Source organism: Malus domestica, chromosome 05 (assembly GCF_042453785.1).
Source record: "Malus domestica chromosome 05, GDT2T_hap1".
NCBI lineage: Eukaryota > Viridiplantae > Streptophyta > Magnoliopsida > Rosales > Rosaceae > Malus > Malus domestica.
In genome coordinates, this window is record NC_091665.1 from 26,393,028 (window position 1) to 26,409,782 (window position 16,755).

Below are 16,755 nucleotides of genomic sequence, written 5' to 3' on the forward strand. Positions count from 1 at the left end.
AGACGATGAATGACTTTATACTATGAAGTGGTTATAAAGGCGTAACTATTTGTGCGTACCTAGTGGACACTATACCGCCTGGGGCGAGGATTTTGGTGTTGGCAGTTAGGCCGGGAGAAATAATCCCTAGCTACGGGCTGAGGGACACGGAGCAGGCATTAGGTCGGGAGTTGGTAATCTCTGGCTACGGATGCAGAGATCACAGTGATGGTATAGGGCCGGGAGATATATTTAATTCAGTGATCTTACTAGTAGAACATTACGCTAAGAGACGATTTATGAGACGTTTGATATTTTGTGTTTCATGATATGTCTCTTGAGATATTTTTGGCATGCTAGGATTTTCATTAAACTTATAACTTAGTATGCTAATAGTTTTCTTTATATAAACTGTGGGGGTTAGTATCTTGATAACTATTTTATTATTAGTGTATATATGAACTTGGTCCACTCAACTTTGTTTTGCGCCCCCCATTCAGGTCTTAGAAACGAGGACTACGACATAACGTACGAGGCATTCCCCTACCAGTAGCAATCTATCACCCACTTGTGTGATATCCTGTAATGATCTTTCCTTTTATGATCATGTTTTAGATTGTGTTCTATGCACCCTAGACATTTCCTTAAACTTTGTTTATTACTTCTAGATTATAATGTTTATTCATGAAATTTTCCTCCTAATCATTACTCTTGTAATCAATAAATGGCTTTCGTTACCCTCATGTGTCGGCCAGCACTTGCCTATCCGGGTATTTAGAGAATATCGGGGTTGGGACGTGTCAGACCGTGCCATGCGCGACGGTGGTGCGAAGCTGGGCTTACCAAGCACCATTAACTAATCCCCCTATCCAGTCTGTCTTAAACAAGAAAATTGTTACGAGTTCCCCGCCAAGTGAACTTAGGACCCGTGAATCCCAGATCAATAAGCTTCATGTTGTCCATGAATTCCTGCAGGTACCGCGATCATGAAAACAATCCTTGAGACCCACCTTCCTTCTTGAAGTCCTATAGAATTTCATTCAGGTTTCCTCTACAGAACCACGGCCTATCCACCGATTCCAATTCCCGTGAGATCCATCTCCAAAAATCCCCCTTCTGAGCCTTATAAGGGTTACTATACATCCAGGAACAGTGAATCAGATTCTTTGACGAGTTGAGTATATTAACCTCAATCATGCCATTCCACCATAGACTCAGCCTCATGCAGTGCCTATAAGGGGAACATCAAATCCTTCCTGATAACCCATCATTCTCTGCACACCTTCAATCTTGTGGTGTTTCATTTTGGTTTCTGAAAGAAAAACCACAGAGGATCTATACTACCTAATCAGCCTATGGAAGGCCCAAACCACTGTGTCCGACCCAAGACCACGGTAGTTCCACATCAGAAAAATCATGGCGATTTTGCGGTTATTTCGGGCCAACCGCCACCACCATATTTTGATTCATTGACTTCAGTAGCCTTTCGGTTCCAGTCATCTACCTTCTGGATTGGGACTTCCAAAAGATCTTCCTCCTCAACGGGTGTACACATGCTATGATGCCTCCCTCTTTAATAGTTAGCCCCCTTGTCGATCGCCTCTAACCTTTCCTCATTCCACTACCCAAGCTACTACCCCCTACCCCCACCCTTTACCCTCTTGTTATACTCCCTAGAGTTGGCCCTCGTCCCCTCGACTGCCCGCTTCATTCCCAGCTTCCCTAAGACAGCACTAAGATGGTTATTCTTGGTACCTCCCTCAACTAATTCCGGCAGTGAATGTTGCAAAGCAGGTAGGTTGGGAATAGTAGGCCTTATCCCTGAGATTTCAGTTTTAGCATTAAGCATGGTTGACCCAATCACACCAATAGATTGCCTAGCTTGCCTCTGAGTCAGGCCATCACTAATCAGAAGTTGAGGCCCATCAGTTTGTGGCGACCTATGCATCTCGTGCCCATCACTGCCATTCTCGCGGGCTTGCATAGAAGAGCTTCCCATCATAGCCGTGGCTTGCCTTTTTTCCCTACTCTTTCTAGCACACATTCACTGTCCTTGAAAAATCACCTCTGGTCTGGTAATCTTCTACACATCACGAACCATCTTCGTTCGTGTCCACTCACCATACCCCACGACACTGTTCATGTTTGGTTGAAAGTAGCATTCAACACATTTGTGCCCGATTCTCCACCTGTATAATCTTCAATTTAACCTAGGAGTTGTATTAATCTTTAACCTTGTATTTAGCATTGATTCGATCGACAATTCTTTGACACAAGCTCGTTACATTACCCAACACCAATGGTCCAACACGATCGTGTTGTGTCTCATTACGATGAGGATTGAGTATGCTGAAAATTGAAAGAGCACTGGCACCCTTTCATCAAATTTCACTTTCATCATAATGTTCTCGTTGCTTTCTACATGATTGGCCACAGACTCAACTTTAAGAATAATGCTAGGCTAATTAATTTTTTAAATTATATTTATAAATCATCTAATGTGTCACTAATAAAATAAGCATATTAATAAATACTTAAATAATATTTCAATTATCAATAATCGCGTTATATAATTTACAAAAGAATTTTAAGATAATCTCCTTAGCATTATCCCAACTTTATACGGTATGAAATGGAAATTTGGTGTTGTCTTTGTCTTTTGATGCTCAAGAGAAATGCAGCCGTGTGGCACACCAAAATGGACAACGGGATGCTTAGGTGTCATGATGTGATTTGTGCAGCCAAAAACAAAGGAATAAGGACAACGACAGGCGTGTGAGATGTCTAGTGTTGTTTAGTTGTAAAAGGAAAACTATGTCTTTTGTGTCGTTTTTGTTGTGACATGACAAGGTATGTGCCATAAGAAAATATGGACATCGTCACGTTGTCGTCTGCTTCTAATTCTGATTTGAACTAAATGCTTTGAGAGGCCTAGGCAATTGGGCTTTTATTAGCTAAAAGTAAGGCCTATTTTGAAAGATAAAAACCCATGTGGCCCATTGTTCGCTGGCTAATCAATTATTGATCGCTTGATAGCTAGTTTGGTACTACTATGCTTTGAAAAAAAAAAAAACTATTTTTGTTATGATATAAGAATAAGCAGATATGAAATAAAATAATAAAGTGTTTTTTTGCAAAAAAAAAAAAAAAAAAAAGCGAAAAAACCTATGTCATAGTATTTGGTATATTTTATGTAAAATAGACGCGACTGTTTAAAATGAACAAAAAAAGATATAATACTAGATGTGCTATTGATTTATAGTGTTTGGTAAATCTCCTAACTAAGTAAACATTTTGTATTAGCTGACATATATGATATATCAAAGAGAACTTGATGTATCAGAAATGTTTGGTTCCTTCTAATTACTCTAAGTAGGAAATTTTAATAGTTCCATGAACGTATATATTGGATCTTTTCATTCGTGCTTAACGATGGGAGAGATTTAGGGAACTTCAATCCGTAAATGAAAAAAAAGTTGCGAAAACTTCCTTCTATTGAAGATGAAGAGATTTAGGGAGAGATACAATGAAATGGGAACGAGATTTTTAGTTTTTGGTACTAAATGGTTGATATCAATGTGTGGAATGAAACATTTTATTGAAAATGATAACATTAAAAAAAAAAAAAAACTGAACTAGACTAATTGCGATTTAGTTTGGTTTAGTCCAAAATTGTAGTATTTTAGTATATAAAACCTAAAGCAAACAACTCGAACTAGTGTAATTTAACATGTTTCAATGGTTCGTGCAACTTTTGTTTTGTTTTACCCTTTACTCTCACTAATGTATGTGGGAAATGATCTTCGCATTTCATTTTACCCTCTTGCACTCTTTTTCTTTTTTACATTCAAAAAGAAAAAAAAAGCGAAAACGTTGATAACGTGTCATCGATGTTGTTGATGACTAGGCAATATGGTATCTACACAGATGATGAGAAAGCCAATTTGCTTTGGACTGTTGACCCAAGAAAATACGTCCCATGGAACATGAAAATGACATCTCCTCCAAGATACGAAGCAACTTGGAAAATGGTCTTCCCAACAAGGCCGTCATCGGATCTAATCATCAACCTTTTTTTGTGTTTTGAGGAATTTTCATTGGTAATACTTAATGGGCCGGGCTCATTAGAATCAGTGGCAGTTTTGAAATATCACAACAAATACAGTACCAATTTTGTCACAAAAAATCAAAAGGAAAAATCGATTAACGCGACCGTCTTTTTACCTCAAACTATTGGCATCTCTCAGCGTCTCCGTCGTCTTCCTATTTTCCTGCTAATCGGAGAAGAATACGTCGTCGTTTTCTAAGGCTTCGCAGTCTTGGTCCTCCGAATTCGTGGTTTTCTGATTCTTCCCGGCGCTCCTCACGATTGATTCCATGGTCCGATCTTCCGCGAATCGCAATCCGACTGTGGCGATGGCGTCGGCTCAGAACCAATCTGCGAATGTGGATCTCTTCGATTCGTATTTCCGACGGGCAGACTTGGACCGCGATGGCCGGATTAGTGGCAATGAAGCCGTCGCTTTCTTCCAGGGCTCCGGTCTCCCCAAACAGGTCCTTGCGCAGGTACTCTCTCTCTCTCTATTTGTATATGCTTGTATATATATGTATAATTGGATGTGTATTGTAGTGTGTGTATAATTGGATGCGTATTGTAGTGTGTATGATTATATTTGTGTAATAATAGTGGTTGATCGGGATTTGATGCTGGTGGAAATGCGTTCCAAATCAGATTGATTTTGAATTTTTAGTCTAATTGTAGTTGAAGTGGTTAATGTCAGCTCGGGATGTCGTAATTCTCTGATCTAAGCAGAGATTTTATGCCGTGTTAGTGAAGGATTTATACTACAGTAGTGAGGTAGAGAGTTTTTAGAAATGTGTTATATGACCCAGGGATTGACCAAGGATTGTTTATTACATTACAATAATGTAGTAGTGAAAACCTGCAGCATAAGATGACTACGGAACAGTTAGGATTGTAGCATACAAGGGAAATGTTCTTAGGTCATGATCATATCGACAAATAGGTTCTTGAAGCTGTATATTTGTTTTGCTGAAGGAATTTCCATATAAAATGATAACCGGGGGCATAATATGTTGAATATTGATTATATGAATGCACTTTCTCATTATCTTTTTGTAACAGAAGTTTGGATCTGTTCTAATTTATATTGGTTGCTTATGTTTATTGGCAGATATGGGCACATGCAGACCAGAGGCAGACTGGATTCCTTGGTCGGGCAGAGTTTTACGATGCCCTTAGACTTGTCACTGTGGCACAAAGTAAGAGAGAACTTACGCCAGAAATGGTGAAGGCAGCATTATATGGCCCGGCTGCAGCTAAAATACCTGCACCCAAGATAAATCTTGCAGCGACTCCTGCCCCTCAGTTCAATTCTGCTGCAGCAGCACCTGCCACTCAGGGTGGTGCTGTCACTCCGACGTCCTCGCAAAATCTTGGGTTCAGGGGACCGCAAGTACCACCTCAGTATAGTTCTTTTGGAGCAGCACCCGCCACTCAGGGTGGTGCTGTCACTCCAACATCCTCCCAAGATTTTGAGTTCAGGGGACCACAAATACGATCTCAGTTTAATTCTGCTCCAACAGCGACTCAGGGCGGTGCTGTTACTCCAACATCCTCCCAGAATCTTGGGTTCAGGGGATTACCTCCAAGTGTGAATGTGAACCAGCAAAATTTCATTTCTCAAGATGGAAAGTCAATTAGGCCTCCAGTGCCTCCATATAGTTCTGATTCCCAACCCACACAGGGTGTTGCTGCCCCAGGCTTTCCCGGTGGAGGTTCAGTGGGTGGTCCTCAACCACAAAATTCAAGCGTGTCGAATGATTGGGTTGGTGGAAGGGCAAGTGGATCAACGACTGGGATACCCTCGCAGGTTGTAAACAAAGGGATCACTCCTTCTGCAACACAAGATGTATTTGGGCAGGCAACATCAGGACCAACAGCTTCCCTACCACCTAGGCTACAGGCAGGTTCTGGGATCAGACCACCAGGACCACTGACTAAGGATTCCAAACCAGCAAATAGATCTGGGAATGGCTTTGCTCCCGACTCATCTATTGGAGTCGATGTGTTTTCTGCAACCCCATCTCAACCAAAGCAGAATTTTCCTCTTGGCAGTGTACCTGTCTCATCAACCATTGTGCCAGTATCTGCTGGGACCCAGTCTTCAGCTAGCCCAAGTACACAGGTTGGTGGGCAGCCTCAGCCGGCCCAATCATTTGCAAAAGCAAACAACCAGGTCTCAGCTCAGACTAGTGCTACTGGAGTATCACCTGGAGCTGGGAACTCTGCTTCTAGTCAGTCCCATATGTCATGGCCTAGGATGATTCAAACTGATGTTCAAAAGTACACCAATATTTTTGTGAAAGTTGACACAGATAGAGATGGGAAAATCACTGGTGAACAAGCCCGCGACCTATTCCTGAAATGGGGACTACCAAGAGGTAGTATTATTTTCTTTGAATTCATCTTTTAGCTTGCGTTTTACAGGCACAGGTGCCATGTGGTTGTTGAAGCTCTTTTCTTTTGTTTGTTTCTCTTCTATGTTAGCTTGTAACTAAACTGATGCATCTTTGCAAAACATGTACTATCCCAACCCTGTAGTTAAAAGTTGTTTATGTTTCCTCTTCTGGGTGGTGGATTGGCAATGTTTAGTTGGTGACATTTAGCTTGAATTCCTGAACATAACAGGCTAGATCAAGCATCTTTTAGCTTGCATCTCATCAACCGTTGTGATGTGTTTGTATATTGATGTAAAACTTACTTGATGCCATAGATATTTTGGTAGATATAAAATTATATTTGGAAATCAGAGTAATTTTTTTCTGGACAATTGACTTACAAAATCCATAAATAATACCTATCATGCCACATTATCTTCAAAGAGAACGTCGTTATTGCATGTGAAATTTCAGGGTGTGTTAAAAGCTCATAGTGCACTTCTTTGAGCTGATAGTGCAGGCATGGACACTGTCCATAGTTACAGTTATGCGCCTATATAGTATGACCACAAACATAACTTTTGGAAGCTATAAGTTCCCCCACTCGTAACTTTATGCTTTGTTTACATCTGTCAGAGGTTTTAAAGCAGGTGTGGGATTTATCCGATCAGGATAACGATAGCATGCTTTCTGTCAGGGAGTTTTGTGTTGCGCTATTTTTGATGGAGCGGTTTAGGGAGGGACGCCCTCTTCCAGCAGTGCTACCAAGCAATGTTATTTTTGATTTATCCAATATTTTTCAACCTGCAAATAATTACTCCAATGCTGGCAATGTAGCCTGGAGACCTGCATCTGGTATTCATCCATAAAACAAATCACTTTTTTTTTCTTTTTTGGTTTTGAAACCATTCGTCTTTCCTTGATGGAGAATAGTTCTTATTTTTCACTTTCAAAGGCTTTCAGCAACAGCAACCGATGCCTGGTCCTGGTGCTCGGCACATGGTGCCCCCAGCTGGAGGAAGGCCACCAAAGCCAGTTGCTCCTTCTCATGCTGTGGAAAGGCAGCAGGCCAATCAGCAGAAACCCAGAGTACCAGAATTGGAGAAACATCTTGTAAATCAACTGAGTACAGAGGAGGTTAACTCGTTGAATTCAAAGTTCAAAGAAGCAACCGAAGCTGATAAAAAGGTACTTAGAACTTTAATGTTTCCCCAATTTTTTCAGCTGCAGCAGCAAAGTGATGTGTGCATGTTACATTCTGATAAATGTCAAATCATAACAAATATCCCAAAGACTTGGAATTCTTGTGATTGTGAGTTTAACTTTGCTCTTAATATCGCTCATTTCCATGGGAAAGATTTTGATCAAGTTTAAGTAGGGAGGCTTTTAGGGTTTTGAAGTTCATGATCAGTTCTTTGATATTAGTAATTTTAATGATTGGCATTCCACATTTTTTTAGTGCATGGCATTCATTGTACTTTCTTTGTGATACAGCATTTATTATACTTTATTGCTGTTTTGTTCCATGTTCAGCTTGCTTTTCCTCAACCTTTCCATTTGTTCTTTGCAGGTAGAAGAACTGGAGAAAGAAATTTTGGATGCTAGAGAGAAAATTGAATACTTCCGGGTCAAAATGCAGGAACTTGTGAGTATCTCGTGTTCTTTTCTGCCCTTTCTTTCTTGTATGCCATTGGTTGTGCAGATTGAACATTCTACAGTAGTTTTAATTTTTGCGTTTGAATATAATTGTTCTCGATTGATAGATTTTTGGACGTCCTAATTCTTTGTTGCTTTTAAATAATCTGCAGACTTCTTAGTATTTGATCTTTGCAGTGGTTTAAGATGCTTTTTTGAACAATTGGATGTTTGTGGTCTGAATTAGTATTGAGTCTTGAATTGACAAGTACTCTTGAGAGAAGGTGCAGATCATGTGTTTTATCATTGTCCTCTAGCTTTATATGTGTGGCTGAGATTGTGTAGGGAAGGAAATGTAAGCTGGCTAATTCCTGCAGGGTACATATGTAGTTTGGTGGTGATATGAAGGCTTTTGTGAGGGTGCAGTATGCCAGCAATTTATTGGGGGTTTCTTGGTATGAGAGAAACACGAGGATTTTTGAAAACTATATATTTGGGCAAGGAGTAGTTATGGAATAAAGTTAGATTTTGTTCACCACGTTGGCTCAGTATTTTCTCAATTTCATGATCTATATTTCTTAGCCATGTTCTTTGATTGGAAAGATGCTGTTTTTGGATATTCTATGCTGATGGTCCTGTATGTAGTAAGAAATTGTAGTGTTCATGTAGTCTAGTTTTCATTGTTGTCCGTTTTAAGGTGGGGACAATTTAGCCGAAGAGATTGCACTAAAGGTCGTACCCAGTGCACAAGGCTCCCGCTTTACGCAGGGTCTGGGAGAGGTGAATGTCGGCTAGCCTTACCCCCATTTATGGAGAGGCTGCTCCCAAGTCTCGAAGAGATTGCACTGTTTGAATAAAATTGTGTTGAGGAGCTTTGGTAGGCAATTAAAGCATTCCTTTGTATGCACCACAATGGTGATGAAATAAAGATCCAAATTTGGTTGAACGGGGAACTGGGGGTTGGGAATATTTTATCATGTGTGTAAATTAAGACCACATTCTTCCAAGATAATTTTATCTTCCTTTAGGCTCGGAATATTTTAGAAGGCATTTGACTCAACAACAACAACAACAACAACAAAGCCTTTTCCCACTAAGTGGGGTCGAAGGCATTTGACTCAAAAATGTAATAATTTTTTATCTAGCTACTAGCATAAGGAAATGATGTTTTTAACTTTCAGTTTTTGAATGCTGATTCTGGATAATTGTGAATGCAGGTGCTTTATTTTAAGTCTCACATATATAGGGTGTGGTGTTGAAACTATGATGTATACCTTGTTATATTTGCTCTAATATATTTTCTTATTGGTATAAGGTTTTGTACAAGAGCAGATGTGACAATCGCCTCAATGAGATCACAGAAAGGGCATCTGCTGATAGACGTGAGGTATGCTGTTGGATACTTGAGACTAAGCACATATTTGCATTAATCTTTACCTACTGTCTTGGCTTAATGAATACTACATGAATCTAGGCTGAGTCCCTGGCTAAGAAATATGAAGAGAAATACAAACAAGCTGGAGATATAGCTTCCAAATTGACTATTGAAGAAGCCACGTTTCGTGATTTACAGGTACCTTTCACCACATATAAATTTGTGGACAATTAGTGACCCCATGTTGTGTATTTACTTTTGCTCATTCGAAGATCAAGGTGTCAAGTGCTTGCTGTTTGTTTTGTTAGATCTGAGTCATAATTGCCTGTACATGTGATGTGAGATGGTGTGCTTTTATTTTTTATGAGATAAGTGCCAATCAAAATTAAAAAACAAGTATGAGTAGGACGTTTTACTTTTTGGAGAAACAAAGAGATTTTTTTTATAGTTTTTAGGCCTGTTGGGATAGATAGCTGATGGCAAGGAGTGTGGGAAAATAGAATCAGTTGAATGGTCATACCCCTAGCAATGTATTCTTTTTATTATCACTGGACTGATTATCTTATGTGATTTATATGCAGGAGAAGAAAATGGAGCTATACAGGGCAATAGTCAAGATGGAGCAAGAAGGTGATGGTGATGGCACGCTTCAGGTACCTTTGCACAACCTTGCTGTTTAAAAAATATCTTTGCTCAACTTATGATCATTTCCAACTGAAATTTTCAGGATCGTGTTGATCTCATCCAATTAGATCTTGATGGGCTTGTGAAAACTCTCAATGAGCGCTGCAAGAAGTACGGTTTACGCGGAAAGCCTACAACATTAACTGAGCTTCCCTTTGGTAAGTTGATCTCTTAGCTAATTTCTTGGGAATCTAATAATACTACATATAATCATAAGAGTACTTACAATAGCTTGTTCTTTATCAAACTATCTAATGGATTGTACATAGAACACACTGTTTTTGGATATAGTTTTGCTTTGGGTAGTCAAATTATTTCAATTTATTAATAGCATTGCCTTTCTAGAAGCCAAAAGTCATTCTGTTGCTACATTATCAATATCCTACACAGAAACCCTTATTTTCACTATTGCAATATTTTCCTAATTACTCTGGTTTGTTTGATTATCAATATTTGTATTCTATGTAGCTTTCATGAATGTGTCATTCACTTTTTAGTTATTGCTCACTGCTGTGGTATTTGTACTACGTTGCATTTTGTAATCTGAAATTTTATTTTATTTTCATATAGGCTGGCAACCTGGCATCCAAGAAGGAGCTGCTGACTGGGATGAGGATTGGGATAAATTTGAAGACGAAGGTATTGCCAAAAATGAGTTATTATAGGTCCAGTAATGTCTGTGAGATAATAAATTTCTTGTAGCACTTAATATTCCTTTTACCTTTTCACCTTGTGGTAAATGGATTATATTGCCTGCTTTTTGTAGTTTTTGTCGTCTGGTTGTGGTATGCCAACCTGTTTAGGAGTTTTAACTATTCGAGGTGATTGATTCAGAAGTTTAATTGTCAGGATTCACTTGCGTCAAGGAGCTCACTCTTGATGTGTCAAATGTCTTGGCACCTCCAAAACAGAAATCATCATCAGTTCAGAAAGAAAAAGCTCCCCAAGATGAGAGTCCAACGACTGCTTCTTCGCTTAAAGTTGATGTTAAGTCAGAAAAGCCTCAAAGTACAGATGCCAAGGTTGTTGAAAATGGAGCAGCATATGATAAAAATGAGGACGAGTCAGCAAAAAGTGCTCCGAACAGTCCATTTGCCAGCAGTACTGTTGGAAGCCCATCTAGAGAATTTTCAGATTCTAACTATGGAAAGACAACAGACGCAGATGCCTCACCCCATAATAAGGAATTTCAAAGGTATAGTTCTCGATCTGTAGTTTTCTACATATTTCACCCTGATAGGTGCAAAATTGTTGATATTCTAAACTTTCATGCTCAGTCATGATCATGCGGGTGCTGGGTCTATGTTTTCTGGTGACAAAGGTTCTGATGAACCAGCATGGGGGACATTTGACAATAATGATGACGTTGACTCGGTGTGGGGTTTCAATGCAGTTAGTACCACCAAGGTCAGCCGATATTGTACATTCAGTAATTTTTTTTTTTTTAATTTTTTAATTTTTTTGTATTTTAGAGTGCATTCAGTATTTATTTATTAGAACTCAATTGTTTGACCTTGTGTTTATGCTGACTGGATATTGCTCCATGATTGCTGCTTGTGGTGATGACCACTTATCCTTGTTTTAAGAGTTTGCCTTTAGTGTCCTTAATGCTTGCTGAGTTGTTTAGTTATTAAAGATGGTTCTGGGAATTGTAACATTATTTGAATAGTTTCTATCTTCACCATTCTGATGGTTTCATCATGCAAATCAGTTAGTAGTATGGGTCTTTCAACCAAGTATAGCGAAACCGAGTTTCCTGATTTTAGTTTTGGTTCACTGTAGATATAAAAAGAAGGGGTTGCGGGATTGTTCTTGGTGCAATTAATTGCACATTGAAGGGGGACTCTGATTTAAGCCTTAGGTCTTGGTTAATCTTAGTCAAGATCTTTTTTGTGCTGACAACTTGACATTGACAAGAGATGGTGCCATATTGCGCACAGTTTTCGAATATTGACGGTTTCCAGGTTAACAATGTATTAATCATTGTTAAAAATAGTGACTGGAAAAAAGAAAGTTAAATTTCAAGTTAAAAAACTAGGATTCATTGTGATGTTAGAAACACTTCTTGTTAACATTTTGTAGCCGATGGAAAGTTTCCATTATTTTGCACCTTCCAAGTAGGCATGGATTCTATGTTCCAGTAAATCCGCTTTCTTTTCTAATAGCATGTCGGTTACGTAGCACTTTCAAGCTTTCTGTTTTTGTGGTTTTATATTTGTTGTTATTGCTGGCATGCTGATTGTGCTGGAACTGCTCTTAATCGTGTCTGATGTAGGATATGGATCAGGAGAGTAATAAGGATCACTACTTTTCCGGCCCTGGGGAGTTCGGCCTCAACCCTATCAGGACTGGGTCATCACAAGGTGGTGGCTTTTCCCAAAAGAGCCGCCCTTTTACTTTCGACGATTCTGTTCCTAGCACACCACTCTCAGCCTTCAATTCAGGGTATTCACCGCCAAGGTACAAGGATAGCTCAGAACCTTCATTTGACACCTTCTCTAGGTTTGATTCGTTCAGGAGCACACAAGATACTGGATTTTTTCCTCAACCAGAAACACTCGGAAGATTTGATTCTATGCGCAGCAGTAGAGATTTTGATCAGGGTAATGGTTTTCCAACATTTGATGACATCCCAGACCCTTTTGGCTCTTCGGCGCCATTTAGGTCATCGCTGGACAGTCAAACTCCAAGAAGAGACTCAGACCCCTTCGGATCTTCAGGTCCATTTCGGACGTCACTGGACAGTCAAACTCCAAGAAGAGAATCAGATTTTTTCGGGTCTTCAGCGGCGCCGTTTAGGACATCATTTGACAGTCAAACTTCAAGAGGAGACTCGGACGCATTTGGGTCCTCTCCGTTTAGGACATCATTCGACGGTCAAACTCCAAGAAGAGACTTGGACCCATTTGGGTCTTCAGTGCCTTTCCGGACGTCATTGGAGACTCCGAGAAAGGACTCTGATCATTGGAGTGCATTTTAGTCAGGTAGTTGCTCGGCTTCGTTTTTGTGTCTGCTATTCGCCGTTCCAAGCCTTTCTATCGTGAGTGTTACGGGCCTTGGCCATGTTTTATGCTTGAAATCTCTGTGCTTGTAATGTGTCTTTTGTATTTCGTTTCTTTGTGTATGCATCTCGCATTGTCTTCATTCTTTTTCCTTTAGCTTATAATTTTTCTCCGTAATTTTGGAATGTTCCATGTCTTATTGAAGCAAAGACCCCTATAGTTTTATCGTTACAAATTTGATGATTGTATTATTAAACTGGGGCTGTGCCTTTCTTTTTTCGACCTTAATTTGCTGTAATATTTTACCCCCTTAATAAAATATGTTCTGCTGATCTTTTATTTGTTCAAACAAGAACACTGTTTTGCCGGTGTTAGTCCAATTGGCCCATTCCTATTTTTCGCTCATTGCAGTTCAGCCATCGAACCATTGCAAATTTTTGTAGTGTCGAATGTTTAAACTATCGCGCTTGGTCGTGAGATATTTACTTTGCCCTGAGCTTGACGTATTAATTAATGTCTAAGTTTATGTTATAAAGGCGAATGCCAAGATGCCGCTGGACTTGATCAAAGATAACAAACATGATATTACACACTTGTCTATAACATTGCGCTTTATAATTTATAAACAATACTAAAATAATAAGAGCCTTGCCTGTTTGTCAATCTTATTTCTTGCACGGACAAGTGAGTGCTGTCCTTGAACTTGCCTGTGTCTTCAGCGCCTTGCAGCCTTGAGCTCGAACATTACATAGCATTGGGAGCTCTGGCAAAGATTGAAGCTGCTTGCAGCCGACTAAGTTGAGTTCAGACAACCGAGAAGCTCGTTTGATGCTTGCAGGTATGCTCCTAATCTTGGTTCCGGACAGATATATGCGTTTCAATGAGGTTGAGCAAACGAGACCATTAGGGATTTCCAATATACCGCTGTCGCTGAGATTTAGTTCTTCTAAAGAGAGAAAACCGGTGTAGGTGAAAGGCAATTTTTCAAGTTCCGGACAGTCATACAAGTAGAGACGTTTAAGTTGGTTAAACGGTAGATGCTTGTTGGGATAACCTTAAGGTGCTCGCAGCCACGAAGGTCTAAAGTTTGAAGCCCAATTAGATTTCCAAATGACGAAGGAAGCTTTTGTACAGCTGTCCATCGCAAACTAAGAGACACCAAATGTTCCATTGGCTCCAAGATCTCTGGGAAATGTTCAAGTACAGAGCACCCATCGAGATTGAGTTCCTTGAGATATTTCAACTTCCAAATGTGGATTGGTAAACTCACAAGACTGCCGCAACGAACCAATGATAATTTAGTTATATTCAAGAAAACTCGCACGAGTTATGCAGCCATCTTGACCAAAACTACCAGAGAATTTCAGCTTACAACAGTTATTTGGAAGTTTCTCAAGGTCTTTGCAAAGAGTTATATTCAAGTAAGAAATGTTTTCGTTAGACCACACTGATTCAGGCAACACCTTTATACCACTTTCTTGTAAACCCAAGTATTGAATCTTTCCTGGCATCTTTGGAAGATACTTGAGGCTGGTGCAGCCTCCAAGATTAAGATGAGTAAGCTTGTCAAGATGTTGAAAACACCCAGGAATTTCAACCAAACTAAAACAGCCGCTGACATTTACGTTCACAATTTTTCACTTTAAAAGGCTTTCAACAACAGCAACCGATGCCTGGTCCTGGTTCTCGGCACATGGCGCCCCCAGCTGGAGGAAGGCCACCGAAGCCAGTTGCTCCTTCTCTATGCTGTGGAAAGGCAGCAGGCCAATCAGCAGAAACCCAGTGTACCAGAATGGGAGAAACATCTTGTAAATCAACTGAGTACAGAGGAGGTTAACTCGCTGAATTCAAAGTTCAAAGAAGCAACCGAAGCGGATAAAAAGGTATTTAGAACTTTAATGTTTCCCCAATTTTTCAGCTTCAGCAGCATAGTGATGTGTGCCTGTTACATTCTGATAAATGTCAAATCATAACAAATATCCCAAAGACTTGGAATTCTTTTGATCGTGGGTTTTACTTTGCTCTTAATATCGCTCATTTCCATGGAAAAGATTTTGATCAAGTTTAAGTAGGGAGGCTGTTAGGGTTTTGAAGTTCATAATCAGTTCTTTGATATTAGTAATTTTAATGATTGGCATTCCGCATGTTTTTAGTGGATGGCATTCATTATACTTTCTTTTTGATACAGCATTTATTATACTTTATTGCAGTTTTGTTCCATTTTCAGCTTGTTTTTCCTCAACCTTTTGATGTGATTCCGTTTGTTATTTGCAGGTAGAAGAACTGGAGAAAGAAATTTTGGATGCTAGAGAGAAACTTGAATATTTCCGGGTCAAAATGCAGGAACTTGTGAGCACCTCATGTTTATTTCTGCCCTTTCTTTCTTGTAAGTCATTGGTTGTGCATATTGAACATTCTACAGTAGTTTTAATTTTTGCGTTTGAATATAATTGTTCTACGAGTGATAGATTTTTGGACGTCCTAATCATTTGTTGCTTTTAAAAAATCTGCAGACTTCTTACTATCTGATTTTTTTCAGTGGTGAAAGATGTTTTTATTTTTTAACAATTGGATGTTTGTGTCTGATCTGAATTAGTGTTGATACTTGAATTGACAAGTACACTTGGGAGGAAGTGCAGATCATGTGTTTTATCATTGTCCTATAGCTTTATATGTGTGGCTGAGGTTGTGTAGGGAAGGAAATGTAAGTTGGGTAATTCCTGCAGGGTACATAAGTAGTTTGGTGGTGATATGAAGGCTTTTCTGAGGGTGCAGTATGCCAGCAATTTGTTGGGGTTTCTAGGTTTGAGAGACAGATGAGGATTTTTGAAAACAATATTTGGGTAGGCACTAGTTATGGAATAAAGTTAGATTTTGTTCATCACGTTGGCCGAGTATTTTCTCAATTTCATGATCCATATTCTTTGATTGGAAAGATACTGTTTTTGGATATTCTGGTTTATATTGAAGGTCCTGTCTGTAGGAAGAAACTGTATTGTTCATGTATTCTAGTTTTCATTGTTGTCCGTTTTAAGGTGGGGGACAACTTAACCAAAGAGAAGGCATTTTGTTGAGGAGATTGGGTAGGCATTAAAGCATTCCTTCTTTTGCACCATAATGGTGAGGAAATAAAGATCCAAATTTGGTTGAACAGGGAACTGAGGCATGGAAGAATTTATTACGTGTGTAAATTTAGACCACACTTTTAGAAGATAATTTATATTACTGTAGGCTCAGAATTTTTTAAAAGGCATTTGACTAAAAAATGTAAGACTTTCATATCTAGCTACTAGCATAAGAAAATGATGTTTTAAACTTTCAGTTTTTGAATGCTGATTCATATTTGCTTTAATCTGTTTTCCATTTGGTATAAGGTTTTTTGTACAAGAGCAGATGTGACAATTGCCGTAATGAGATCACAGAAAGGGCATATGCTGATAAACGTGAGGTATGCTGTAGGATACTTGAGCCTAAGCACATATTTGTATTAATCTTAAGTTACTGTCTTGGCTTGATGAATACTACATGAATCTAGGCTGAGTCCCAGGCTAAGAAATATGAAGAGAATTACAAACAAGCTGGAGATGTAGCTTCCAAGTTAACTATTGAAGAAGCCAC

At 39.3% G+C, this 16,755-nt stretch overlaps 1 protein-coding gene across 4 annotated transcripts; it reads left to right on the forward strand.

The window, feature by feature from the left end:
* Positions 1 to 4,154: 4,154 nt before the first annotated feature.
* Positions 4,155 to 13,469, forward strand: LOC103409301 (uncharacterized). Of its 4 annotated transcripts, none has more exons than XM_070822464.1 (13): positions 4,155 to 4,545; positions 5,175 to 6,444; positions 7,078 to 7,296; positions 7,397 to 7,629; positions 8,012 to 8,086; positions 9,392 to 9,463; positions 9,551 to 9,649; positions 10,033 to 10,104; positions 10,179 to 10,293; positions 10,706 to 10,774; positions 10,985 to 11,330; positions 11,413 to 11,542; positions 12,411 to 13,469. In XM_070822464.1, exons 1-13 carry the CDS (start codon positions 4,357 to 4,359, stop codon positions 13,113 to 13,115), a joined length of 3,594 nt encoding a protein of 1,197 aa, XP_070678565.1. In that variant the 5' UTR covers positions 4,155 to 4,356; the 3' UTR covers positions 13,116 to 13,469. The 4 variants fall into 4 exon arrangements, 3 of the variants coding, with proteins under 3 accessions (XP_070678565.1, XP_070678566.1, XP_070678567.1); XR_011581394.1 differs by having other exon boundaries at positions 4,190 to 4,545; positions 11,457 to 11,542; XM_070822465.1 differs by lacking the exons at positions 9,392 to 9,463; positions 9,551 to 9,649; positions 10,033 to 10,104; positions 10,179 to 10,293 and having other exon boundaries at positions 4,190 to 4,545.
* Positions 13,470 to 16,755: the final 3,286 nt, after the last annotated feature.